General features: G+C 38.0%; 1 protein-coding gene across 1 annotated transcript in view; it reads left to right on the forward strand.

Moving 5' to 3' along the window:
* Positions 1-24,976, forward strand: part of CFAP95 (cilia and flagella associated protein 95) — an 82,544-nt gene extending 57,568 nt beyond the window's left edge. Inside the window, exons 5-6 of the mRNA XM_065879595.1 lie at positions 6,329-6,386; positions 24,702-24,976. Of these exons, the coding sequence (XP_065735667.1) occupies positions 6,329-6,386; positions 24,702-24,893 (250 nt within the window). The 3' untranslated portion in view covers positions 24,894-24,976. The remainder of the gene's footprint in view (positions 1-6,328; positions 6,387-24,701) is intronic.
* Positions 24,977-27,525: the final 2,549 nt, after the last annotated feature.

A 27,525-nucleotide genomic window follows, 5' to 3' on the forward strand; every position in this document is an offset into this window, starting at 1 on the left:
AAACCCCACTTGATCATGATGTATGATCCTTTTAATGTGCTGTTGGATTCTATTTGCTAGTATTTTGTTGAGGATTTTTGCATCTGTGTTCATCAGTGATATTGATCTGTAGTTTTCTTTTTTAGTGATATCTTTGTCTGGTTTTGGTATCAGGGAAATGGTGGCCTTGTAGAATGAGTTTGGGAGTGTTCCTCCCTCTGCTATATTTTGGAAGAGTTTGAGAAGGATAGGTTTTAGTTCTTCTCTAAATATTTGATAGAATTCGCCAGTGAATCCATCTGGTCCTGGGCTTTTGTTTTCAATCACAGTTTCAATTTTAGTGCTTGTGATTGGTCTGTTCATGTTTTCTATTTCTTCCTGGTTCAGTCTCTGGAGGCTGTGCTTTTCTAAGAATTTGTCCATTTCTTCTAGGTTTTCCATTTTATTGGCATAGAGTTGCTTGTAGTAATCTCTCATGATCCTTTGTATTTCTGCAGTGTCAGTTGTTGCTTCTCCTATTTCATTTCTAATTCTATTGATTTGAGTGTTCTCCCATTTTTTCTTGATGAGTCTGGCTAGTGGTTTATCAATTTTGTTTATCTTCTCAAAGAACTAGCTTTTAGTGTTATTGATCTTTGCTATTGTTTCCTTCATTTCTTTTTCATTTATTTCTGATCTGATCTTTATGATTTCTTTCCTTCTGCCAACTTTGGGGTTTTTTTGTTCTTCTTTCTCTACTTGCTTTAGGTGTAAGGTTAGGTTGTTTATTTGAGATGTTTCTTGTTTCTTGAGGTAGGATTGTATTGCTATAAACTTCCCTCTTAGAACTGCTTTTGCTGCATCCCATAGGTTTTGGGCTGTTGTTTTTTCACTGTCGTTTGTTTCTAGGTATTTTTTGATTTCCTCAGTGATCTCTTGGTTATTTATTAGCGTATTGTTTAGCGTCCATGTGTTTGTATTTTTTACAGTATTTTTTTCCTGTAATTTATATCTAGTCTCATAGCGTTATGGTTAGAAAAGACACTTGATACGATTTCAATTTTCTTAAATTTACCAAGGCTTGATTTGTGACACAAGATATGATCTATCCTGGAGAATGTTCCATGAACACTTGAGAAGAAAGTTTATTCTGTTGTTTTTGGATGGAATGTCCTGTAAATATCAATTAAGTCCATCTTGCTTAATGTATCATTTAAAGCTTGTGTTTCCTTATTTATTTTCATTTTGGATGATCTGTCCATTGGTGAAAGTGGGGTGTTAAATCCCCTACTATGATTGTGTTACTGTCGATTTCCCCTTTTATGGCTGTTAGCATTTGCCTTAAGTATTGAGGTGCTCCTATGTTGGGTGCATAAGTATTTACAATTGTTATATCTTCTTCTTGGATTGATCACTCGATCATTATGTAGTGTCCTTCTTTGTCTCTTGTAATAGTCTTTATTTTAAAGTCTATTTTGTCTCGTATGAGAATTGCTACTCCAACTTTCTTTTGATTTCCATTTGCATGGAATATCTTTTTCCATCCCCTCACTTTCAGTCTGTTTGTGTCCCTAGGTCTGAAGTGGGTCTCTTGTAGACAGTGTATATACGGGTCTTGTTTTTGTATCCATTCTGCCAGTCTGTGTCTTTTGGTCGGAGCATTTAATCTATTTACATTTAAAATATTTATTGATATGTGTGTTCCTATTACCATTTTTTGAATTGTTTTGGGTTTGTTATTGTAGGTCTTTTCCTTCTCTTGTGTTTCCTGCCTAGAGAAGTTCCTTTAGCATTTGTTGTAAAGCTGGTATGGTGGTACTGAATTCTCTCAGCTTTTGCTTGTCTGTAAAGGTTTTAATTTCTCCGTTGAATCTGAATGAGATCTTTGCTGAATAGAGTGATCTTGGTTGTAGGTTTTTCTCTTTCATCACTTTAAATATGTCCTGCCACTCCCTTCTGGCTTGCAGAGTTTCTGATGAATGATCAGCTCTTAACCTTATGGGGATTCCTTTGCATGTTATTTGTTGCTTTTCCCTTGGTGCTTTTAATATTTTTTGTTAGTATTTAATTTTTGATAGTTTGATTAATATGTGTCTTGGCATGTTTCTCCTTGGATTTATCCTGTATGGGACTCTCTGTGCTTCCCAGACTTGATTGACTATTTCCTGTCCCATATTAGGGACGTTTTCAACTATAATCTCTTCAGATATTTTCTCAGTCCCTTTCTTTTTCTCCTCTTCTTCTGGGACCCCTATAATTCGAATGTTGGTGTGTTTAATGTTATCCCAGAGGTCTCTGAGACTGTCCTCAATTCTTTTTTCTTTATTCTGCTCTGCAGTAGTTATTTCTGCTATTTTATCTTCCAGGTCACTTACCCGTTCTTCTGCCTCAGTTATTCTGGTATTGATTCCTTCTAGAGAATTTTTAATTTCATTTATTGTGTTGTTCATCATTGTTTGTTTCCTCTTTCGTTCTTCTAGGTCCTTGTTAAACGTTTCTTTTATTTTCTCCATTCTATTTCCAAGATTTGGGATCATCTTTACTATCATTACTCTGAATTCTTTTTCAGGTTGACTGCCTATTTCCTCTTCATTTGTTTGGTCTGGTGGGTTTTTACCTTGCTCCTTCATCTGCTGTGTATTTCTCTGTCTTCTCATTTTGCTTAACTTACTGTGTTTGGGGTCTCCTTTCTTCAGGCTGTAGGTTCATAGTTCCCGTTGTTTTTGATGTCTGCCCCCCGTGGGTAAGGTTGCTTCAATGGGTTTTGTAGGCCTCCTGGTGGAGGGGACTAGCGCCTGTGTTCTGGTGGTTGAGGCAGAATCTTGTCTTTCTGGTGGGCAGGACCACATCTGGTGTTGTGTTTGGGGGTATCTGTGAACTTATGATTTTAGGCAGCCTCTCTGCTAATGGGTGGTGTTGTGTTCCTGTCTTGCTAGTTGTTTGTCATAGGGTGTCCAGCACTGTAGCTTACTGGTCATTGAATGGAGCTGGGTCTTAGCGTTGAGATGGAGAGCTCTGAGAGAACTTTCGCTGTTTGATATTATGCGGGGCCGGGAGGTCTCTGGTGGACCAATGTCCTGAACTCGGCTCTCACACCTCAGAGGCTCAGGCCTGACACTCGGCTGGAGCACCAAGACCCCATCAGCCACATGGCTCAGAAGAAAAGGGAGGGAAAAAAAAGAAAGAATAAAATAAAATAAAATAAAATAAAGTTATTAAATTAAAAAATAAAAGAAATTATTAAAACTTAAAAAAATTAAAAAGTAATAAAGAAAAAGAAAGAGAGAGCAACCAAACCAAAAAACAAATCCACCAATAATAACAAACGTTAAAAACTATACTAAAAAAAAAAAAAAAAAAACCCAGACAGACAGAACTCTAGGACAAATAGTAAATGCAAAGCTCTACAGACAAAATCACACAAAGAAGCATACACATACACACTCACAAAAGGAGAAAAAGGAAAAATATATAAAAAAAAGGAAGAAAGCAACAGAATCAATAAACAAATCTACCAATGATAGGAAGCTCTAAACTAAGATAAACATGAAACCAGAAACAACTTAGATGCAGAAAGCAAACCCCAAGTCTACAGTTGCTCCCAAAGTCCACCACCTCAATTTTGGGATGATTTGTTGTCTATTCAGCTATTCCAGAGGTGCAGGGAACATCAGTCTGATTGTGGAGATTTAATCCGCTGTTCCTGAGACTGCTGGGAGAAATTTCCCTTTCTCTTTGTTCGCATAGCCCCCCGGGGTTCAGCTTTGGATTTGGCCTCGCCTCTGCGTGTAGGTCACCTGAGGGCGTCTGTTCTTCACTCAGACAGGACGGGGTTAAAGAAGCAGCTGATTCGGGGACTCTGGCTCACTCAGGCCAGGGGGAGGGAGGGGTACGGAATGTGGGGCGAGCCTGCGGTGGCAGAGGCCAGCGTGACATTGCACCAGCCTGAGGTTCACCGTGTATTCTCCCAGGGAAGTTGCCCCTGCCTGGATCATCGGACCCTGGCAGTGGCAGGCTGCACAGGCTTCCGGGAGGGGAGGTGTGGATTGTGACCTGTGCTCGCACACAGGCTTCTTAGTGGCAACAGCAGCCTTAGCGTCTCATGCCCATCTCTGAGGTCCACGCTGATAGCCGCGGCTCGTGCTTGTCTCTGGAGCTCGTTTAGGCGGTGCTCTGAATCCCCTCTCCTCACACACCCCGAAACAATGGTCTCTTGCCTCTTAGGCAGTTCCAGATTTTCTCCCGGACTCCCTCCTGGCTAGCTGTGACGCACTAGCCCCCTTCAGGCTGTGTTCATGCCGACAACCCCAGTCCTGTCCCTGGGGTCTGACCTCCGAAGCCCGAGCCTCAGCTCCCAGCACCCGCCCGCCCCAGCGGGTGAGCAGACAATCCTCTTGGGCTGGTGAGTGCTGGTCGGCACCGATCCTCTGTGCGGGAGTCTCTCCGCTTTGCCCTCTGCATCCTTATTGCTGCGCTCTCCTCCATGGCTCTGAAGCTTCCCTCCCACCACCCCCGTCTCTGCCAGTGAAGGGGCTTCCTTGTGTGTTGAAGCTTTTCCTCCTTCACAGCTCCCTCTCAGAGGTGCAGGTCCCGTCCCTATTCTTTGTCTCTGTTTTTTCTTTTTTCTTTTGCCCTACCCAGGTCCATGGGGAGTTTCTTGCCTTTTGGGAAGTCTGAGGTCTTCTGCCAGCGTTCAGTAGGTGCTCTGTAGGAGCTGTTCCACATGTAGATGTATTTTTGATGTATTTGTGGGGAGGAAGGTGATCTCCATGTCTTACTCCTCCACCTTCTTGGAACTCTCCCCCTGTAATAACTGTTAATAAAGTATAATCTATAAAAATACTGAATCACTATGCCTGTACCTGAAACTAATATGATATTATAAATCAACTATACTTGAAAAGCAAAAACCAAAAAAAAAAAAAAGCATAGAGTTGGGCTGTATCATACAACTTGATGTTCAATTTAAGTTCGAGAAAATACTTTCACTGATGGGTTTAGTCCCTTTACTTTCATTGTGATTGGCAAGATATTTAACTTTTTATGATTTTAATTTGTTCTTCTGATTTTTATCTTTTATTCTCCTCTTCTGCTTTTTATTAGATTGTTATTTAAAAATAATATCCTATTTGCTGGTTTGAACGTTACATTTCTAATTTTTATTCTTTTAATTGCCAATACTCAGACTTTTAGAATCACCTAGAGTACTTGTTAGAACATAGATTGCTGGGCCCACCCCCAGAGTTTCTAATTCAGATCTGGGTTAGCCTCCAATATTTGCGTTTCTTACAAGTCCCCAGATGATACTAATGCTGCCCTTCTGGGAATCACACCTTGAAAGACCGGCAGCAATTGGTGCTTACCAGCAGGTAAATATTAGCACCTGTACCCAATAACCATTCCTAGTTGACTTCCTAATTATTTTTGAATTCTTTTACTTGTTGAGTTCTCTGCTTTCCCACCAGGCCAGCCATGCGTTAAAATGTTTAAATTTCATTGTACCCGATATTTTTAGGAGTGCAGTTCTCAGAGAAGTTTCTTTGACCATCTAATCCCATAATATTGCCAGGAACAGAAGCAGGACTGTAATTTCTCATAGGAGAATAATTTTTTCCCCCATTCTGAGTGCTGAACAGAGAGAAACTTTCTTGCAAGTTTCTGGTCTGATGGCTGGAGTTTCTTTGGTCTCTTTGATATGAGGTACAGCCTTTACAGACTCCTGGCTGTAAGTAGCAGTTTAGCTCTGTGCCTTCTGTGAACGCAAGGCCATGTCTCCTGCCCTTGATAGGCAGTTCAAACTCCAGCTTTGAGTCTTGGGACATCAGCTTATGGCCTCCCATTCTAATGAATATCCTCTTCATTACTAGCACTGCGTGGTTTCCCTTGGCTGTGTTTGTAGACTTGGGGGAGGAGGATGTGTTTCATTCACCCGTTCTATGTGTGTCATGGGGTGGAGGTTGGGGAAGCTATGTAATCTCAGTCCAACTGGTTGTCTTCTATTATTTTTCAGTTGTCATCTAGCAGAGAACACGGGGCATAGGGTCAAAAAGGTTTGAGAAGCAGAAAGTGAGTGGAAAAGAGAACGCTTTGTCTGGAATGCACCTGAGCTTAGGGACTTGGAGTTGGTAGCATATCATTAGGACTGGAGAATAGTAGGTGGTGCTGAATTGGAAGTAATTGAAGGAAGGCACCTTGCTGGTGTTAGTTAACACTATAAATGAGGCCTGGGAATTTTAAAAGTTTTAAATTTTTACAAGGGCCAATCTTCCTTGAAATGTTTTTATTGCGTATAAAACACATGCTACTAAAATTTTAAAATATTTTTCTTTTGGAGTCATTCTTTTCTTAAATACTGACTTACCCTTTTTAGGTGTGCATTGACAACATATGCTGAAGAATATGCTCCACCATATGAATATCAGCCACTTGTGAGTATAAGAGGGCTGAAAAGCCATATTCTAAATATTTATGTACTTAATATGATTCTTTACATGTAGTGTAAATAGTCATGCTTGAGAAGAAAGGACAAATTGCTGAGATTTATGATGTTTTATATTTATTCAGAGATATTAGCTATTTGTGGGAGTTAATGGAATATTTTGTGGTTATGATTTATTTTGGGAATAAGTTTATAGATTTCAGGGAGAAAATATTGCAGTGTCCAAAATATATTACTTTCTTCCTCATCTTATTTTATTGTCCCCCTCCCTAAATTCAATTTATCTGGCATAAGAACCTACCTTTCTATTCATTTGTATTGTATTAGCATATGAAAATAAGTGGTTTAATTTAGCTCTGGGAAATATGTATGTTGATAAAATATGTCCAGCTTACAACTTCAATAAACTTGTACTTAAAAATTATACAACAATTATACAAAAGCAAAACAAGGCTGCTTCCTATTAGTCTTTTTTAGGAAGTCTTAACTGGTGCAATAGATAAGAGACTTAACTATTGAAAAAGAGGAGAAAAAAATCTTTATTTTCAGATAGTATGATTATCTTCTCAGGAGAACCAAGACGTTAAAATAAGTAACTAGAATGAATAAGACCAGTTAGTAAGCTGATTACTAAATAAATAAATGTATCAAATGTATCAAAGACAATATCTTTCCTTCATATTAGCAATAACTGCTTAGTAGGCTATAAAAGAAAAAACATGCAAACTACTATAACAACACAAATTTTAGATACTTTTATGAAGAAAATTCTAGATCAAATAAAGATTAATAATGAATATGTGGTAGATCGTCTCCAAAGATGGTGGACAGGCCACTTCCCCAGCAAGAGGTAAATGTTCCTCCACCTTTTGAATTTAGATAGATTTGATCAATAGAACATGACAAAAGGAATCCTATGCCAAATCTAGGCTATCTTTAATAAGACTGCTTCCAACTCTTGGAGCCCTGAGCCACCATGTAAGAAATCTAGGCTACTCTGCTGGAGGGAGAGGCCATGAGAAGGAACACTGATGAGCTTGACTTATGAGCGACAAAGCCATCTTGGACATCCACCCTAATAAGCTTGGACTGCAGCTCCAGCTGCCATCTGACTGCAAACCATGAGAGATTCCAAGAAGATAATAATAAATTGTTACTGAAGGCATTAAGGTTTTTTTTTTGTTTTTGTTTTTTTTTGTTTTTTTTTTAATAACTATACACCGGGCTTCCCTGGTGGTTCAGTGGTTGGGAGTCCGCCTGCCGATGCAGGGGACACGGGTTCGTGCCCTGGTCCGGGAAGATCCCGCATGCCACGGAGCGGCTGGGCCCGTGAGCCATGGCCGCTGAGCCTGCGCGTCCGGAGCCTGTGCTCCACAACGGGAGAGGCCACAACAGTGAAAGGCCTGCGTACCGCAAAAAAAAAAAAAAAAAAAATATATATATATATATAAAATAATAAATAAATAAATAAATAAATAAATATACACCAAAGGTAACTAAGACAGAAATCTCAAATACAAGGGAATAACTACCATTTGAGGGGACTGGAAAACTAAATTATAAGTTAAATTTATAAATTTAATATAATTACATTAAAAATTCCAATTGATTTTGTTTTCTATCAGAACTCTAAGATTCTGAAAATTATTTGAAAGTATAAACAGATGAGAATAATCACAAGTTTTCTGAAACAGTGGCATAACCAATTTAGGGAAGTAAACTGTTCATGATACTACTTTCGTTATGTTTAATCTTATTTATTTCTTCTCATTAAAAAATAGCATTCAAGCCATAAGAAAAGCAAATATGATGGCTTATGGATTAATATGCTTAATACATAAAGAACTCAAACCTATTGGCTGGAAAAATGTTAAAACCCTAGGGAAATGAGCAAAGGTCATATAAAGACAATTCACAAAGTAGGAAATTATTATTATTAACCAGCTGATAAATACAGGGAAAATCCCAATCTACAAATAATAGAATATATGAATTAAAGCAATAAATTTTTATGCTAATAAAATTGGCAATATTTTTTAAAATAATAATACTCAATTGAGTAAAGGTGGGGTGATATGGGTACTTTTTTCTATTGCCAGGAATATTGTAAATTATTTTAATCTTTCTGTAAAGGAATTTGGTGATATGAATTGAGATACTATTTGATCTAATAATTCTCCTAAGGATTTCCCCAAAGAAAAATAATTCATACCAGGGATAAAATTTATATCCAAAGATACTCATCATTGAATTATGTATTACAGCAAAACTTGGAAATTACCTAATGTTTTAGTATTAGGTGTAGTGCTCTAGGGATTCAGAATGAGCCTCCCCAAAATTTGTCACTCCTGCATGAGGTTTTTTTTGAGTTAAAGACATGAGACCCTGTGTGTTCAAGATAACCTACTGTTCCTCCCTTAACTACCTAGAAGAATTTAAACTGGGAATTTTTCCCAGAAAATAAAAAAGTTATTACAGAGATAAATTTGAGCTAAGTAGCCCCATCTGTATGGTAGGGCAAATGTCTAATTGCCAAACATCTGCTTTTCTTATTGTCTTGTGAAACCTCCTTTTCTTGGAAGCTCCAGGCCCCTATCCCATTCCTTAGCTCAGGATGACGTGTATACCTTATTTTACCTTTCTGTCTTTGAACCTCTTATGTATTTAGGGACTCTGACCTTCTCATGTATGTGGGGTTCCTGTATGTATAAAATTAAATTAGACTTTTTCCTGTTAATCTGTCTCATGTCAGTTTAACTCTTAGACCAGTCAGAAGAACCTAGAACTGTAAAGGAAAGTTTTTTTCTTCTCTGACAGTACTAATTAAATAGGTTATAATCACATGAAGAGATATTTTATAGCCTTTAGAAAGTCCATGGATAGTTCTTAATGTCTTGATAAATCTTCTTATTTAAGGTCAAGAAAAACATTAAGATACAAAATTGTATGTGTATTTTATCCAAACTATGTAAAAGTATAGAGGAAAAAAGCCTGAAGAAACTGTCAAAATGCTAGTAAAGTTGACTAGTGAATGGTGAAATTCTAAGTGATTTTCTTCATCTTTATACTTTTCAGCATTTTCTAATGTAGTAAGCATGGTGTTTTATAATCAGAAAACCCACAAGGAAACAAATATATTATTTAAAAATGCAATTCAGGCTCATTTCCTTATATACATGGGATTTGGCTCCATCTCCAAACAAAAGGAAGTTGTAAGACACGTAATTAAAAACTCACAAAATTCAGAGGACTGGTTTCCCCAAGAGCATAAATATAAAGCATGTGCGATGTGTTCTCAGGGTGCATGAATCTTTAGCTATTGTGTTGTATATTTGTGCTTTATTTTTTTCAGCATTATTTCTAGTATTTCTCATGTTGCTTGTTTCCACATTAACAGTACAGCATGCAGCATGCACTGGCAGTTGTTTGGCTTTATTTAGAGTTTTGTTCATTCACTTCTAAGTTCTTTATCAAAGGAATTGATTTTAAGGCATGTTTTTAGCCCTGCTTCTAGCACCCCATTAATGAATGCTTGCATTACATTGTTATAGAATACAAAAAATCTTTTAAATTGTAATGACAGTGAATGGTTAAGTAACAGCAGGAGAGTGACTGAACTCTGACTTAGAAGTTACTGTGTACATAAACAAATGTATGATTCATAAAATACTGACAAAATAAGGAGAATATTTTTTACTTGCTAGAGACTTCACCATGTGGCCTTAGCGTAAACATAGCTCACCATTCACTCAGGCTACCACCTTTGCAATTATGCAATTCCTGAAGAAATCTTAAAATATTTTGATTCGTATTATTTTAAATTTTGTGCATGAATTGAGACTTTATAAATTTTTATATTATGGTCTCTTACATTTGCTTAATTCATAATTGCATAAAGTGGGATAGCATCATAAGAAGTCTTAAGGAGAATGCAAATTATCTCCCCATAGCTCTAGATGTGAATGAATAAATACAGAATATTAGGAAGCTATGAAATCATTTCCAAGGAGAGAAATGAAAGAGAATTGCAAGCTACTTCTTCAGAACTCCACCTCTTAAAGCTGGGTACAGTAAGTCACCAACATACAAACAAGTTCTGTTCCAAGAGCGTGTTCATGGTCCAATTTGTTAAGTCCAACAAAGTTAGCCTAGGTACCCAACTAACATAATTGCCTATATAGTACTGTACTGTAATAGGTTTATAATACTTTTCACACAAATAATACATAAAAAACAAATGCAAAAAATAAAGAAAACATTTAAAATCTTACAGTCCAGTACCTTGAAAAGTGCAGTAGTACAGTACAACAGCCAGCATACAGGGGCTGGCATCGAGTGAACTGGCAAGAAGAGTTACTGACTGGAGGAGGGAGAGGAGGTGGGAGATGGTGGAGGTAGGAGATGGTAGAGCTGGAGGATAGTCAGCAATAGGAGACGGAGGGCAAGCTGCAGTTTCACTCATGCCTGACATTGATGGCACAGGTTCTGGCTCCTTGCTGGATTCAATTCTATCTTCCCTCTTGAAAGACGATCCAGTGATGTCTGGGTAGTAGCTCTTTTTTTCTCATCATAGATGACACGGTAGCACTGGATTGCATTCTGAATGGCTGCTGCAAACTTCATGTACTGTTCTATGTTCGAGTCCTGTACCTCAAAAACTAACAGTGCCTCCTCAAATAAAGAAAATCCCCTTGCCACTTCCTGTGTCGTGAATCTCTTCAGTTCTTCAGTTACTTCTTCCTCTTGTCTCTCTTCGTCCTTTCTCTGGGCCTCCAATTTCATCAGGTAGGTCTTCATTAGTAAGCTCCTCGTGTTGCACAGCAACAGTGCTGGACAGTAAAGCACACAAAAGCACAACCACTTGTAGAGGAGGCACACACGTGACAATGTACAACAGGCACGTGAACTAATTTACATGAATGGACATGCAAACACACGTTCATATCTTTGAAAGTTTGCAACTTGAAGGTTCGTATGTAGGGGACTTACTGAACTTATTATGACTCACCCAATTTCAATGAAAGATACCTTCTCTTAAAAGCTTCCCTATCATTCTCCCAAAGAACCAAAATAAAGGAAAAGTTACAGAGAAGTTACATCAGAAGATTGGTCTAAAGCTGGCTATTTGTAGGGTATGTGAGCCTTTGAGACAAAGGACAAGTGAGCTGAGGGTAATGGTAAGGAAACTAAGGATTAGTAAGGAAAATAATTAGTTCAGGCACAGACTAGCAAACTCAGGAAGTTGAAGGGTCCAGGGAATTAAAAAAAGAACAAGCACAACAGTAGTGAAGGAGTGAGAGAGCTAGAAGAATTAGAAGTAGTGAGCAAACGGAATGTCCTGGAATTTTTTGATATTTCAGATGTAGAACAATTTTGGGGAATGACAGATCCCAAGATGTGGTCATGGGAATGAGTTTCTATAATGGAATCCAAGCCATTGACTTGAGAAGGTGAAAAAATGGTAAGCCAGAGTGTTGGCTAGATTCTAAATATGGGTGTTGGAAGTCAACCTACAATATATCAGGATAGAAAGGTAGGGCCAAAGATTGATTCAAGTGACCAGTCCCTCAGTGGGAGCATTTTGGAGGTACATGGCTCCTCTCAGCCCTGCAGCTGCCATTTGAGTACATCTGATTGATCATTTTGTGTGAAGTACCATTTTGTTTTCCTAAATATAGCTGCCTATTGAATTATCTTTCCAGACGTATAAGTAGCTTTAAAGCAAAAAGTGTTGCATATCCTAGTTGTTTCAGAGATAAAAAGCTGAGGAAGTTTTTAATAGAATTATGTTTTAAAGTTGGCATGCATTCCAAATTGATTACAAGGGATCCAAGCAGTGTTTCATAGTAGGTAAGAAAAGAGGCTGTATCTGTTTAAAATATTACCAACAGTGGTAGGATTGGCCTATCCTATCACTGGCGTTCTATGCCCTGGTACAGATATAGCATTGTTAAAATATTGATATTTCTGTGCTATTTGGAAATTTACTGTGGCCTTGAGTTTCTTCCATTGAAAGAAAAAAAAAATTAATACATTTTACCACTGCATTGCTATAAAGACAAATATAATCCATGTTGGATTATATTCATTTTTTTTGGATTTAAAGGCTTATTAAAGAGATACCTTTATTTTATTATTATTATTTCTTTTTGCAGTACACGGGCCTCTCACTGCTATGGCCTCTCCCGTTGCGGAGCACAGGCTCCGGACGCGCAGGCTCAGTGGACATGGCTCACAGGCCCAGCCGCTCCATGGCATGTGGGATCTTCCTGGACCGGGACACGAACCCACGTCCCCAGCATCGGCAGGCGGACTCTCAACCACTGTGCTACCAGGGAAGCCCAAGAGATATATTTCTTAGGCTGTACCTCTCGTTGGCATTTTGTAAAGATTACCTATCCTTTTTCCTTTTATACTTTTATACTGTTTTGTCTTCTTGGCTATTTATGACTTTTTGTGACTATATTATGGTATTTTATGGCCATGTTATGTGACCACGTTATTGTTAAGCCTCCTGAAATTATTACCAATATACTAATGAGTATTATTACACAAAACTAAATCATACAGTACTCATTTTGTTCTGAGAAGTACTTTTGGACTTTTGTACCCTATTTTAAGCAAAATTTTCTGTATAATAGCTGCCATTGTTTACTGCCCTAAGATGTTTATGGATATTAAATTACTGACATCATTTCCTGGCTTCAGTATGAGTTTCTATCACTTAATAGAGTTGGTATTTCAAAATGGCATTTGCATTTTTTATTATGGTAAAATATACATAATATAAAATTTACCATTTTAACCCTTTTTTAGTGTACAATTTAGTGGCACCAAGTACATTCACATTATTGTTATATTCATTTTGAAAATTCTGATTTATAAAAAATGAAAACATTTTTGTGGGCCCTTTAAAATACTATGGGCCATAGGCACTGGGCTTTTTGTGCCTCATGGCTGAGTGGGCCCAGCCTGGACCTTCTGGTAGTTTAACACCTGCCTGACCAGGGGTATCCAGAACTTGCCTAATCTGACTGCCTGGTGTGTACTGATTTATAAATACTTTGAGTATCATCCCAGACCAAGGAGTCAGGTGAGCATCATCAAAAGCCTTTTATTGGGCTTCCCTGGTGGCACAGTGGTTGAGAGTCCGCTTGCCGATGCAGGGGACACGGGTTCCTGCCCCGGTCCGGGAAAATCCCACATGCCGTGGAGCGACTGGGCCCGTGAACCATAGCCACTGAGTCTGCGCGTCCGGAGCCTGTGCTTCGCAACGGGAGAGGCCACAACAGTGAGAGGCCCGCGTACTGAAAAAAAAAAGCCTTTTATTGTTCTTTTAGGCTCAGTCACATGAAAGAAACTCCCCAAAGGCTAGAATTGTCTTTAGTTTCCTGCTTCCTAGGAAGGGATGTCTAACAGTGGCTTTAAAAAGAAGATAAGGGAAAGAGTGATTTGCTGAAAACCACCAACAGCTGGGTCAGAAAGTTAATCTAGAACAGGTTGGTGGTTCTATAGGAAGTATCACCTGTCAACTAAATTAGCTTTCATTCCCACTTCTTTTTAAGGCCCTCTCTTTGTATCTTTGCTCCATTCTGTGTCCCCATGATCTTCCATAATTTCATTCCAGTATAGGCAGTCTTTTTCCTTTTTTCTTGTTCTTTTGTTGTTTTTGTTGTTCTGTTTAAAAAACATAATAGCACGAAAAGTTGTGCGATGTAATTCTGGCCACAGGGAATAATCATGTGTAAGCCTTGTAGTCTAGATTAAAGTGTGGTTTTGCCAAACTTTTATTCGGAAAATTAAGGCTGAACTTTAATTAGGTAATGTTTCAGAGTTAATGATGTGTCTTCATGACTTTTATTTTAGTACTACTTTGCTTTGTACTGCATCTTAATATATCTACTATTTAATTTTCTCTTTTTTGTCCTGTTAAGGTTCTGAATCACTATCTATTAACAAAAGAATCATGGCCATTTGCTGATTATGCTTGTTTATCTTATTATGTGCTATTGACTGAGATGAAATTAGAATTTTAGATTCTTCTGCGAAAGAGATGCTGGTGGGGGAGTGGAATTGGAGAAGAGGGAAGGGGGCCACATGATTGTACATAGTATTTTTTGATTAATGTCAAGGTGTTCCAAAATGCTGCTGCTAGTTAACCAGAGAAACAGCCCTCTATTACTTGGGTTCAGAAGGAGATGATGGCCTTCCACCGCCTAAATTCATGCCTCCACCTAAATTCCTCCACCTAAATTCAATGTGTGTTGCACATATGTGTGCTGACCTTATATGTATACATACAGGCATGATTTTGTAGTTTATAGGCAAACAATTCTGAATCTGAGTCTCATGGCATTCTGCCAGCACTAAGGGACTGCATTTCCTAGGCCCCAGCTTCAACTTTAGGATCTGCTGGCCGCTGCTCATATAGCTCCACAGGGCTTCCCCAGAGACAGGTAGATACATAGATAAGATAGAGAGATAGATAAGATAGGTAGATAGTCTATCATATCTCTCTATGCTCTCTTTCTCTCTTTCTATCTGTCTCCTATTGGTTCTGATTCTCTGGAGAACTCTCACTGATATAGACAGAAAGATCTTTATGAGTTCTCTGGCTCTCAAATTCTGTGATTTGATTTGATTTGATTCTCATTGACCCTTTCTCATCCTAATAGTTATTTATGACCAAATACTTTTTGAATAAGTACCTTGGCAGATGTTTAATTCAAGTCTACTTGAAAATTAAAAAATAAATATTTTAACTCCTGCTCACCTTATGTATCACCAACAGCTGAGAAATTTGGGGTTTTGATTCTCAGGAAACTCAGATCCCGAAGTATTTTTTAGCATGTGTCCTTTTAGTGGAAAGAACCCTGTTTCCTTTGATAGTGTACCTTAATCTTATGTTGCTTTCTGAAGTTAAGTAACCATGACCTCCTTTTGTTTCTGAGTCAAGTCATAAAAGCTCAGTTCTACTTCAGGGAACTTGGGATTCTGGGAGATTTTATTTTCCTCCTTTTGATTATCTTTAAATTTCTATAGTGAGCATATTTGACTTTTGTAAAGAAGAAAGAAAAAGAATTGAAAAATCAAGAACCCTGGGCCTCAAATTTATATCTAACCACACCACTATAAATATAAAACAGTGGCAAGTGTCCTCATAGAATGTAGACTGAGGAATAAGAAAGGTGATGTTTATTTTTTATATTAAAATGATAGGAACAATCAAAATTTGTGCATAAGAAAGAAAAACGTGTCAATAACTAAGGTTTAATAGTGTATTGCTTAGTTTTTGATGCTGGCCATTACTAAAGTTTGAATGATATTAGTCTTTAAAAGTCAGCTTAGGGACTTCACTGGTGGCACAGTGGTTAAGAATCCGCCTGCCAATGCAGGAGACACGGGTTCGAGCCCTGGCCTGGGCAGATCCCACATGCCACGGAGCAACTAAGCCTGTGCGCTGCAACTACTGAGTCTGTGCTCTAGAGCCTGTGTGCCACGAGTGAGCCTGCACACCACAACTACTGAAGCCCACACGCCGTGCTCTGCAATAAGAGAAGCCACTGCAATGAGAAGCCCGTGCACTGCAGTGAAGACCCAACGCAGCCAAAAATAAATAAATTTATATAAAGAAAAAGAACCAGGGTTCCTCGGAGACCCACTTAACCACGTCTTTGGGTTTTCATTAACATACATGTAAAAATCTGTACTTTTTTAAAAAAAAAAGTCAGCTTATTTTGTGATGTGATTGTTCATGTAGATCTCCATATTTTTCTTCGTGATGACCAGACTCATTAATGATATAGATGTTTATACTTATATTCACAGCATACAATTCCCTGCATTTCCCATAACTATTTTTTCTTTAGTTGAATACCTGTATTTCTTACAAATGCTTCTTCTTTGTAAAATTTTATCAAATAAAAAGAGATAGTAAAGGTTTCTTAAATAGGTAACAATAATATATCCAACTAATTACATGTTCTTTATAGCTGCATTTGCCAATTACTCTTATCTGTAATTCAATCACTGGGAGAAAAAATATCCAATAGGAATGAAATCATTTTAAAAGTAGTGAAGGGATCTGTCTAAGATGCCTATCCATGTGATCCCCAGGGTTAGTAAAGTAATTTTGGCTGTACAGGAATTGTTCTTTTCTTCCCACATCACTTTGCATGTGTGCTTAGAAGACAACCTTACTAGGGGAAGGTGGGTCTTCAGTCAAGTGCACGTAAGTGGGGAAGAATTTTATACATAATATATACTGAAAATAATCAAACAAAACATCACAGCAATCTACTTTAATATCTATTTTCATTCCATCCAATGTGACATTCAAATAAATAAGCTTGTTGCCTCAATACCTTTTTAAGAGTAAATGGAGTACACCAAATGAGGATACTTATAGGCATGCTAGGGAAGAATGACCTTTGCTGTATGAATGCCAGGTGGCTAATAGCTATCCATAATGGTGGACACAAGGTTAGTTTGCAGTAACTGATTTGGCCAGGAAACATAACCCATTATATAGTTTTATGGATGAGCTATCTAGATGAAGGAATTGAGACTGTGCTTTCAAATTATCTTGTAATATTAAATTAGGCAGAGTTACTGATGTTCCAGAAGGCAGGCCTAAAATTGAAAATAACCTTGAAAAATAAAACTATGAAAAATAAAAGGTCCTAAATAAAAAGGTTGAAATCAAATAAGAATAAGTGTAACCACAGAACAACCCCTTGGAAGATTGGGAAAAAATGGGTAAGGACTGGGTATATGGTTGTCTAAGAAACAGTAATGTCATCTTATTCTAAAAAAAGAAAGGTTTGAGAGATATTGATGCTTAGAGGCTATGGGAATGAGGGTGGGAAGGGGATAGGAATCTAAGAATTGGATACCCATCACTTAAAGATACACTGATACATTTTCCTGATATAAGTGGTAAAACTGTGTTCTATTTGTCTTTCACAATGAGGGAAGGTCGACTGGGGACTCAAGAGGACCCTTCTGTAATATCCTAACCTGTCTTTCTGTGATCTGTTAAAAAGAAGAAGGAAGAGAAAGAGAAGAAAAGGAAGAAGAAAGCTTTATTAACCCTAACGCAGATTTTCCCTAGAGTGATTGTCTTGCTGGGTCTTTAGTGGTTCCTGTTTCTACAGGGCCTGTTTGCCCTTAGCATTCTTTTCTCTGACACTTTTTTCCGTCTTCTATCAGGATGTTTCACTCAACTTCCTCAACCCTTCTCTGAATCAGCACACTCAAAGGTGAAAAGAGATTGGCTCTTATTGTTGGTTGTGTTTTGTCTGGTCTTGACCTCTGTGATGCTTCTTTGGAAGTGAGCAGTTGGCTACCGCAGCATTCTTTGCCCTCCCTTTCCTCAGAATTCATGACATTGCAACACTCTCTCCATACCTTTTCTTCTCTGTCTTTCATGGCTTCTTTATGAACCCAGTCATGAATGTCCCAAAGATTTGGGTCCTAGAACCCTGCTCCTCTCATTTTACATAATCTCAGAGAATTCATCCACTCCCATGACTCTATAACCATCACTTTTTTGGGGTAACTTATTTTTATATGATTTCAAACTTACAGAAAAGTTACAAGACTAGCAAGAGGAGCTCCCATATAATCTTTACCTGGAGTCAGCGATTGTTTACCATTTGAGAATAGGCTGGAGACTTTGTGCCCCTTTACCTCTGAACAGTTCAATGTGTATTTCTTAATAACAAAGACACATAGCTATGGTAAAGTTTTCAACCTAGGGGAAAATTGATACAGTATAATTATTTAAGCCACAGTCCATATTCAAATATAGTCCATGATCCCAGTAATGTTCTTTATAGCTCTTTCCCCAGCCAATGATCACTGCTGTGCACAGGGCACTGACTTCTCTCCAGGACATCTGTCCCACCACACTGCCTTTAAAATAAACATTTTGTACTGATGTCATCTCTAATTAAAACTGTCTGAGAAGTGACTCATCATTTCCCTCCTTAAACAAGTCCTCTCCATCTCCATGTCTCTTTTTTTCTTTTTAGTGGTGTTAGAACTCTCTCAGACATCTGGGTTTGAAGTTATGGAACATCTTTGGTTCTTTATCCCCAGTTAGGCTGGTAAGTCCTCTAAATTCTTTCTGTGAAATGTCTCCTCTAGTCCCCTCTTAAGCTGTTGTGCTCTGATGCCCACCCATTCCACACTTCAGACAAATGCTTTCAGTTACCCTCATCTATCTGGAGGACTCAGAAAAAGCTTGCAGTGATTGTCCTATCTTAAGTAAACTTTGTCAGAACTCAGGGTCTGTGTGGCCCCAGAATAGTGGATCAGCCAATAATGTGTGATAATTCACGAATCTCTTTCTATACACAGTTTCTAAATACTTCTTCCCACCCCCACTAAATAGTTGTTGAATAAACATTTAAATAGTATGTTAGGGTGTTGAAACCATAACGACTATCTGCAACTCACATATGCAGAGGAAGTATGTCTAACTGATAACTGGCCCTCTTCCCGAGCCCATAACCAGTGGGAAAACACTAACTCTTCAATACTCTTAAAGCTTAGTCTGATTCCATAATTCAAATAGTTCCTATAGGAGATATTTAACCTTCCTTGAAAAAACTCTCACCTTCTCAGAGATCCTCTCCCATACCCTATGTGTAGAAAAGCAGATCTGAGACTGCTATCTGTTATAAGTCCTACTTACAAGGTTGGCCTTTGGTTGGCATCTAGAGGTAAGAATTCCTGAATAAGAGTAGCTCACTGTGTCTAAACTGTTTGCACAAACAATGTGGTTTATGTTGAACACCTGTTTTCCTTCTGCAAGTCTGGAATTTTGGTATGTGCTAGGCAGAGGGTGCCTGTGTGACCGGCCCCCAAGAAAAATCTTGGGCTTGGAGTCTCTGATGAGCTTCCCGAGTAGATAGCATTTCACAACACATGGCAGGGGGAATTAAGTGCATCTTGTGTGACTCACTGAGGGGGGGCTCTTGGTCTCAGAATTTCGTACCTGGTTTTTTCTGGACTTTAGCCCATGTGCCTTTTCCCTTTGCTGACTTTGCTTTGAATCAACTTGCTGTAATCAATCATAGCCACAAGTACAATTATATATTGAGTTTTATGAGCCCTCCTGGCAAGTCACTGTATCTAGGGGTGGTCTTAGGAATCCCAACACACCCTACTTTTCTCCCTGTGGCAGATTGTTATTTTCCCAAAATGGTTGCAACATGTGATGGCATCGCACATGCTCTTACAATGTGATTTTGACACTCTTCACATTGAGAGGCAGAGTCCATGTTACCTCCCCTAGAATTTGGGTGAACTGTAACTATGATGGAAGTGATGCTATGCGATTTCCAGAGTAGTTGATTAAAAGTAACGCAACTTCCTCCTGGTTCTCTTTTTGCCATCCTTATCCTCAGAACCCAGTCACCATGCTGTGAGGAACCCCAGGCAGGCACAAGGAGTTGTTGTACAGTTGTTCCATCAACAGTCCTAGCTAAAGTCCCAGCAGATAGCCAGCATCAACTACCAATTGGAACGAGAGACGTTTCCAACCCCAGCACTTAAGTCACTCTCAGCTTTCAGGTCTTCCCAACTGAGGCCTCAGACATTGTGAAGCAATAAGATGGCTTTGCTGTACCTTTCCAAATTCCTGACCCAAAGAATCTGGAAATGGCTACTGTTTTACACTGCTATGTATGGGTTGGCCAGTTATGCAGCAATAGCAACTGTATCTTTCTCTGAGATGGCATCCGGGTATATGGACAGAGGGGTGCAACTTAGCATCCTGATGCCAGAGGGGAAGAGCAGCATTTTCTGTGTGGTAGTCACTGGGATGATATCTCAAGTCCAGCTTGTTGCTCTTTCCCTTGCCAGCATAAGTGGCTATAGTCTGTGGCTGTTGTTAACTGTCAGTCTTTTTCTGTTTCTCACTCTTTTTCTCTGGGCTTTGTTGGAGCCCTCATGGCATGTTTGAGATGGCATGTTTGAGATGACTCAGCCTCATTTCCACTTCCATAGATACTGTGGGCCCCACAGAAGCCTTCTGTGACTCCCATTCAGTACCTAGCTCCAATGCTCAGCTCTGCAGCTAACAGTTGAACTCCCTCTGCAGACTTACAACTACTTCAGGGTCTTGTTTATGCCACAGGATACAAACGTGGTTCAGAACTGATGATTCTCAGAGCCTCCCTTTGCCTGACCACGCTGTTCCGCCAGTTTGGGTTTGGCTGTGCCCCAGGCAAATGAAAGAACAGCCTGAGTGGTGGTCTGTTCTGAGTTCTCATGAGAGATGGGGGGCCAGGAGACCCCTTATACCTTTGTGCCATTATTTTCATTTATCCAGTGCACTTCCCTCTGTCCACATCAATGAAACTCTGTCTATGTCAATGAGACTGTCTGATTTAAGTCAACAGATGGGAAAATTGGGAAATGCATCGACTGTTTCTGCTGTCCTGCTTTACTTTTCCCTTATTTTCGTCTTCCTACAATGCCCCAGACTTCTTCCCTATCTTCCTACTCTCCATTCCAACTCTTGTTTAAGCCTTCATGGCAAAGGATGTTTTCTCTACATACTTGGAGAAATCTATGATCTGAGTCTTCCAGGTATGGTCATTGATATTCTAAAATCTTCAAGACTGAACTGGATTGCAAGGCTGTTGTCTTTCGGAAAAACCCTATTTTGCATTAGAAGGTGATATTACTTTGCATTTTGGTTGCCATTTTTTTTCTAAAACAAATTTTGATCTCCCCTTGGGAAAATGGGTGGTTACACACACCAAAAAGGGAAAACTACTAATAATTTTGAATGATTACGCCCTCCCTGTATACTTGGTTTGAGAGGTACACCAAGTTACTCACTTGTCCAAAACTCCCACCATCTCAATTTAGCCTTGGGTATTAATTGCAGTCAATATAAAGGTCCTCTGAGGTAGGACCTTCTTGGTGAAGCTGCTTTTTTCTATTCTGTTTTGTGCCTTTTGTATTAAACTTTGGAAAACATACTCTGTTCTGCTTCCTTATAACAATTATACCCTCCTGGTTCCTAATAGTTTGTTCTTATTTTTGAAAACCTTCTTTATTCACCTATTCCATGTTTACATCCTTCTAATTCCTGAGTATATGCTTAGGCACAAATTTACTGCTTGCCTTGACTCCTACTTTTTTATATATGCCCAGCTGCTCCCTTGTTTTTGCTCTATTTCCTTGCTCTAACTCTCAGAACCTCGGTGTTTCAATATTGCAGATTATTCAGTATGTATTAGGATGCTTTTAGTAGGTTGTGCAAAAACCAACTCAAACCAGATCAGACAGTAAAAGTAATTTATTGGCACGTATTTATTTGAAAAGTCTGGCTTCAGGAAAGGATTGATATGGCAATGTCATTGATACTTTTTACTGACTCTCAAGCCTGCCTTTTATGGTGTTGGTTTCATGCTATACTGATAGTAGGCAGGCTGCCAACAGCAACCTGGGCTAGATGCTTCCTTACTTATGTCCAATAGTGGAAAAAGAATGTTTTTCCCCCAAACCCTTGAACAAAATCTCAGGCTTTAAGCTGTTTGGACAAACTCAAGTCACATGCCTAACACTGAACCAATCACTGTCTTTGAGAGTGGAGTGAGATTGTCCTTATTGTCTTAGGCCAATTAGATTCTACCCCTAGACTGGGAGGGGGGTTAATCTACTCAAACTGCATGGCTACTACACAATGTGAAATGGGAGAAGTGGATTCATGGTGAGCTGGTGTCATCTCTTAAAGTTTGCATGAGATGAGCATGCTCATGTCTTCCCAACTCAATGTTCACTACTGACTTCACTTGGTAGCTTGAAGTCAACCATGGCAGGAGTATTTATACCACAGAAATTGTCAAATATTACAAATCAGTTGTGTGGGCTTTTTTTTTTTGGTGGGGGGAGCTGGTTTACCAATACATCTCTGATAATGGGAGGCACTCAGTTTTATGTGTTAACAGGCAACAAACATTCTCTTAATTAGTTTTCCTAACTTCAGAATTGCACACCCCTACTTACCACTCTTTAAAAATAATGGCTTTACTGAGATTTAATTCACCTGCCATAAAATTCACCCTTTTAAAACATACAATTCAGTGATTTTTGGTGTATCTCCAGTGTCATACCATCATCACCACAGTCAATTTCAGTATATTTTCATCACCCCCAAAAGAAACCCCATACCCACTGTAGTATTTAGGTTTCTCTACAGAAACAAAACCAAAGCTGAAAACCCCGGAAAGCCAGTGATGTAATTCACTTCGAGCTTGAAGGCTTGAGAACCAGGAGTACCAAGGAGCAGGATAAGATTAATGTCTCAGCTTGAGCAATCAGGCAGGAAGGGGCCAATTCTTACTTTGTCTGCCTTTCTCTTCTATTCAGACCCTCAACAGATTGGATGATGCCCACCCACACTGGGGAAGGCAAACTACTGAGTCCATCAATTTAAATGCTAATTTCATCTGGAAACACTTTCACAGACACAACCCACAAATAATGTTTAGCCACATATCTTGGTGCCTCGTGATCCAGTCACACCCATTAATAGTCACTCCTCATTCCTTCCCTCCCACTATCCCCTGGCAAAACTACTTTCTGTCTCTGTGGACTTGCCCATTTTGGACATTTCATATAAGGAATCATACAATCTGTCTTTTGGCTTAGTTTCTTTCACCTCGCATAATGTTTTCAAGGTTCATCTATGCTATACAACTATCAGTATTTTATTCCTTTTATTGCCAAATAATATTTCATCGTGTGAATAGACCACATCGTGAATTGTTTATACATCCATCAGTTAATGATATGTGAGTTGTTGAGATCCAGTTCTAATCATAGTTCTGGAATCCGGTCCTTTTCACCTTCAGTCTTTAGTACCTTCTGCGGCTGGAATACTTTTCCTAAAACATCACATTTATTCTTGTCACTCATCATATCAAAATATATTGTCCACTCTGTCTGGGAGATGCTAAAGGAAGGCGCTGACGTCGCCTGTGAAGCTGTCCTCAGTTCCACTGCAACTGGGGTAGAAATCAGCAGATCCTGCCGCCTACTTAGAGGGCAGTTTGGCAAGTGATGCTCTAATCTCATTTAAAGGGCCTCTAGCTGACCAAAAACAAACCCCAAAGAAATAGACCCCCAACAACACAAAGCAAAAGCCCAAAACTATATAGAAAGTGACATGGATATTATGTAGCTTTTGGATTTTATTGTTTATATATTTTATCTCTTAAATATTAAGAATTTCATGAGGGTGCTGGTGGGATAATGTGTCTTACAGGTAGATAGCTTGAAGCCCTGGCTGAATCAGTAGCATTCTTTAGATTCTCTCCTGAGATTTTAAGCAAATGGTCTTATATGTGAAGTGGGAGTAATAATTCTTACTTCAGAGCCTGTTGTGGATTAAAAGTTGTAAATACTCAACTACCGTGTTCAACCCATAATAGGCACTAGGTAAATAAATAGACACTATAATGATTATTATATGGTTAGAATTTTCATTTATTTTCAATAAAGCCAATCTAAGGTTAGAACTATTTTGGTGTTCTTTCACTGTTTTATCATTTTGGTGATTTAATTTCAATATTGTCCTAGTGCTTTAAAATTAGTACCAGTTTGAAGCAGAAATTAGATAATCAGTGCAAGGGCTTTATGTTTCTTGTCTACCATTACCCTTGATATAATCTGAGAGAATCAATATTTCCTTTGGGAAATGGTCAATGATAGTGTCTTGTTTTATTACTATAGAAGCTTTTATGAAGTGCTCTAAGGATAAATACCTTAAATATTATACTGGGTTATACTGATATAAATTTCTCATAGGAATGAATCTTCTAGCTTGGCATTTGCTGGCAAGTATGACTTGATAGCAATTATTAAAAATATAACCCAAGATATTATTCTTTGGAATGATTATAACATATTAGTAAAAAAGATATTGAATGGTAGTTAAATTGTACTTGTTTTTGTCTTTTTGCAGATGGTCATACAATTTAAATGGTTCTTTATGCTGTATATTTATGGTTTAGAAAAATTCACATATATGATAATTTATAATTTTAATTTTATAAATAAAACAGCCATGAACTAGATTCTTCTTTCAGAATTAGAAGTACTTATAAATGCAATAGCCAAATACAAGAGGTGTTAGTAATTTGAGAGATTAAATTAATCAATTTTTGGAAAATTAACCTGTGATCATAATACAACTAACACATTAAAGATCAACTTTTGGAAATCACTCCTTTTTACATATTTTAGTCATTTAATATTATCTTTCTCCCTCCCCCCATAGGGTTATCCTTGTCAAGATGATGATTATTCAGTTGTCCACAGAAAATGCTGTTCTCAGTTCACAGATCTAAATGGTTCCAAAAGATTTGGCATCAACACCTGGCATGACGAGAGTGGGACTTATGCCAATTCATATGTAAAACAAAAACTCTACCCATTAACCAGTGGCCTTGTTGTTCCCTTTTTAAAATAATGTATGGAATCAGATTCTATAACTAATGAAAGGTAATGGATGTAGCAGTTGATGATTTTCTATCCTAATAAATGCAGTGGAAATATTACAATAATAGATTCCTTTAACACAAAATCTTATATTCTAGACCAGTGTGTATATCTTTCTTTTTATAAGCTACTCTGGTATTTTCCAAAGTTTAGTATGTTTTCCACTGAAGGTATATAACCCAATTCTAGATGGTACTTGGAGGAATTTTATTTTATGTTACTTTATTTTATTGACTGGATTTATTTTAAATTTTATTAGGAAAAAATGCAAAAAGCTAACACAATCAAGCTCATGATTGCTTAGGGTGTGTCTGATTTAAAAAAAAGAGATAACTTAAATTCCACTTTTGAGTGAATAAAAATTTAGGTGGTACTCAAATTCTACATGAAACTCAAATGGCTTAAGTTTGAGCAACACGGGCCCTATAATAATGTTGAGTGTGTGTGTGTGTGTTTATTGGGGAGGAGTGTGTCTGTTTATACACTTTAACATATCTATGGTGGCTAGCTGCTCTGTGGATTATCATTCAGCATGGTGTTTTTCCTTATACAATATAACACTTTTTATTGTATGAAGTAGCAGCGATGCAGACGGAATCTTAGTGAAACTTTAGGGGTTTAATGGAAAATCCAATCATCTAGTGTTAGATTTAGAATAAATCTTAGCAGTTGTTTTGACTTGCACTCCCGTTTTCCAGATGAGCAGAGACTCATAAAGGTTCAAGTAGCTTGCCCAGGGTTACATAAATAAGTTCTAGTTGATCTTTGAGGTACATTTGAACTTTTGTTTTTTCTGAGGATGGGTTTATTTATTTTGGCCTAGGTTAAATTTACTCTCATTGTTTTTCTTTAAAAAAGAAATTTATGAAAGAGTATTTCATGATAAATGCTAATTTGATTAGCGAAATATGGGGAAAACTATAAGCCTTGTGAGGAGAGAAATGATAATAAATAAAGAAAATATGGATATGCCAAGGAAGCATTCACCAGCAGAGTTTTACTATAATTTATAGCTGCTTTAAAGTGTGTCTGTACATATACACAAATATATATGTATAAATATGTATATCATATATAAATACATAATGTTAATTCTTTTTTTTAATTATTTTATTATTTTTTTAACATCTTTATTGGAGTATAATTGCTTTACAATGGTGTGTTAGTTTCTTCTTTATAACAAAGTGAATCACTTATACATATACATATGTCCCCATATCTCTTCCCTCTTGCGTCTCCCTCCTACCTTCCCTATCCCACCCCTCTAGGCAGTCACAAAGCACCGAGCTGATCTCCCTGTGCTATGTGGCTGCTTCCCACTAGCTAGCTGTTTTACATTTGGTAGTGTATATATGTACATGCCATCTTTATTGGAGTATAATTGCTTCACAATGGTGCATTAGTTTGTTAATTCTTTATATATTACGTATTCTAGGGGATACCTGCCTAGGATTACCTTTCTTTCCACAGACTACAAATTCAAGTTTAATCAAAATCAAAATCAAGTTTATCTAGGGTGGACAGATGTTTGAAGAATGCAAATCTATATGTCAAGCTACTCATCATTTGATTTTTTTTTTTCCTTTTGGAAGGAGAAAAAGTCTTAATGGCCATATCATTACCTTTGAACAATGCCTTTTACTTAGAAAAAAATTCACCTACTTTAGCAGGAATTCTATATCATCACAATTCTATAACATTGCATTTTACATAAATGACCTGGGTCTGCCATGAGGGATCAATTTAGAAATCAGTTTTTGTTTGGTTAGAAGGAGAATGAAATTAGAGGGATTTTATTTAAACTAGTAGAATAAAATGATGCCTTGAAAAAAATAGAGATTACCTAGATCTTTCAGGTATAATTATTTTGTGTTGATTTGGATTTCTTTAGATAACTTCTTTAATGGTTCACCTCACCAGTATCAAAGACCATTTCAAACAATAAAAAGTGGAACTCAGATATGATCATCGGAGAGTATCTTCCTTAGGAAATGACCACACTGACTTCTGATGGTTCCACATGTATACTTCATAGGATTCCACCTGAGACACCAAAATAACACTGTATCTTGTGTGTTTATACAGTTAGCATTCATATTTGGTCAGTATTTTTCTTTTGGCCTTTATGTGTTATTATGTCAGAACTGTTGGTGTGAGCTCACTATGGCAGAATGCAGACTGCTGCTGGGAGAATGGATAATTGGTTGGGCAAATCCCAAGTAGATGTATGGCAGTGGTGGTCCTTGATTAAATTTGGCCTACAGATAAGTTTTATTTAGTCTTCAGAGTGTTTTTTTTCATTAATCTTAAAAAATTGAGCCCAATTTTATAGACTAGGACATTATACTTTAAAATTTGAATTTTTATGTCCTTGGCACATTTGCAGATCTGGCAGCAGTGGTCTGATTTTGATACAGCAACAATCAGCAGGGATATGATAGGAGACCCTCTTTGGATGGGGGTGAGTTCATCATTTTGCTGTTATTCTCACCTGGTATACTTATTTATGGAGGCAATGTGACCCTTTACCTAAGGAGAGGTCAGACAAATATGAAATAACAAGTTGTAGAGGGAAGGGGTTGGTAGAAAAATGGCAAAATTGG

The sequence above is a fragment of the Phocoena phocoena genome, chromosome 6, assembly GCF_963924675.1.
Source record: "Phocoena phocoena chromosome 6, mPhoPho1.1, whole genome shotgun sequence".
Classification (NCBI taxonomy): domain Eukaryota; kingdom Metazoa; phylum Chordata; class Mammalia; order Artiodactyla; family Phocoenidae; genus Phocoena; species Phocoena phocoena.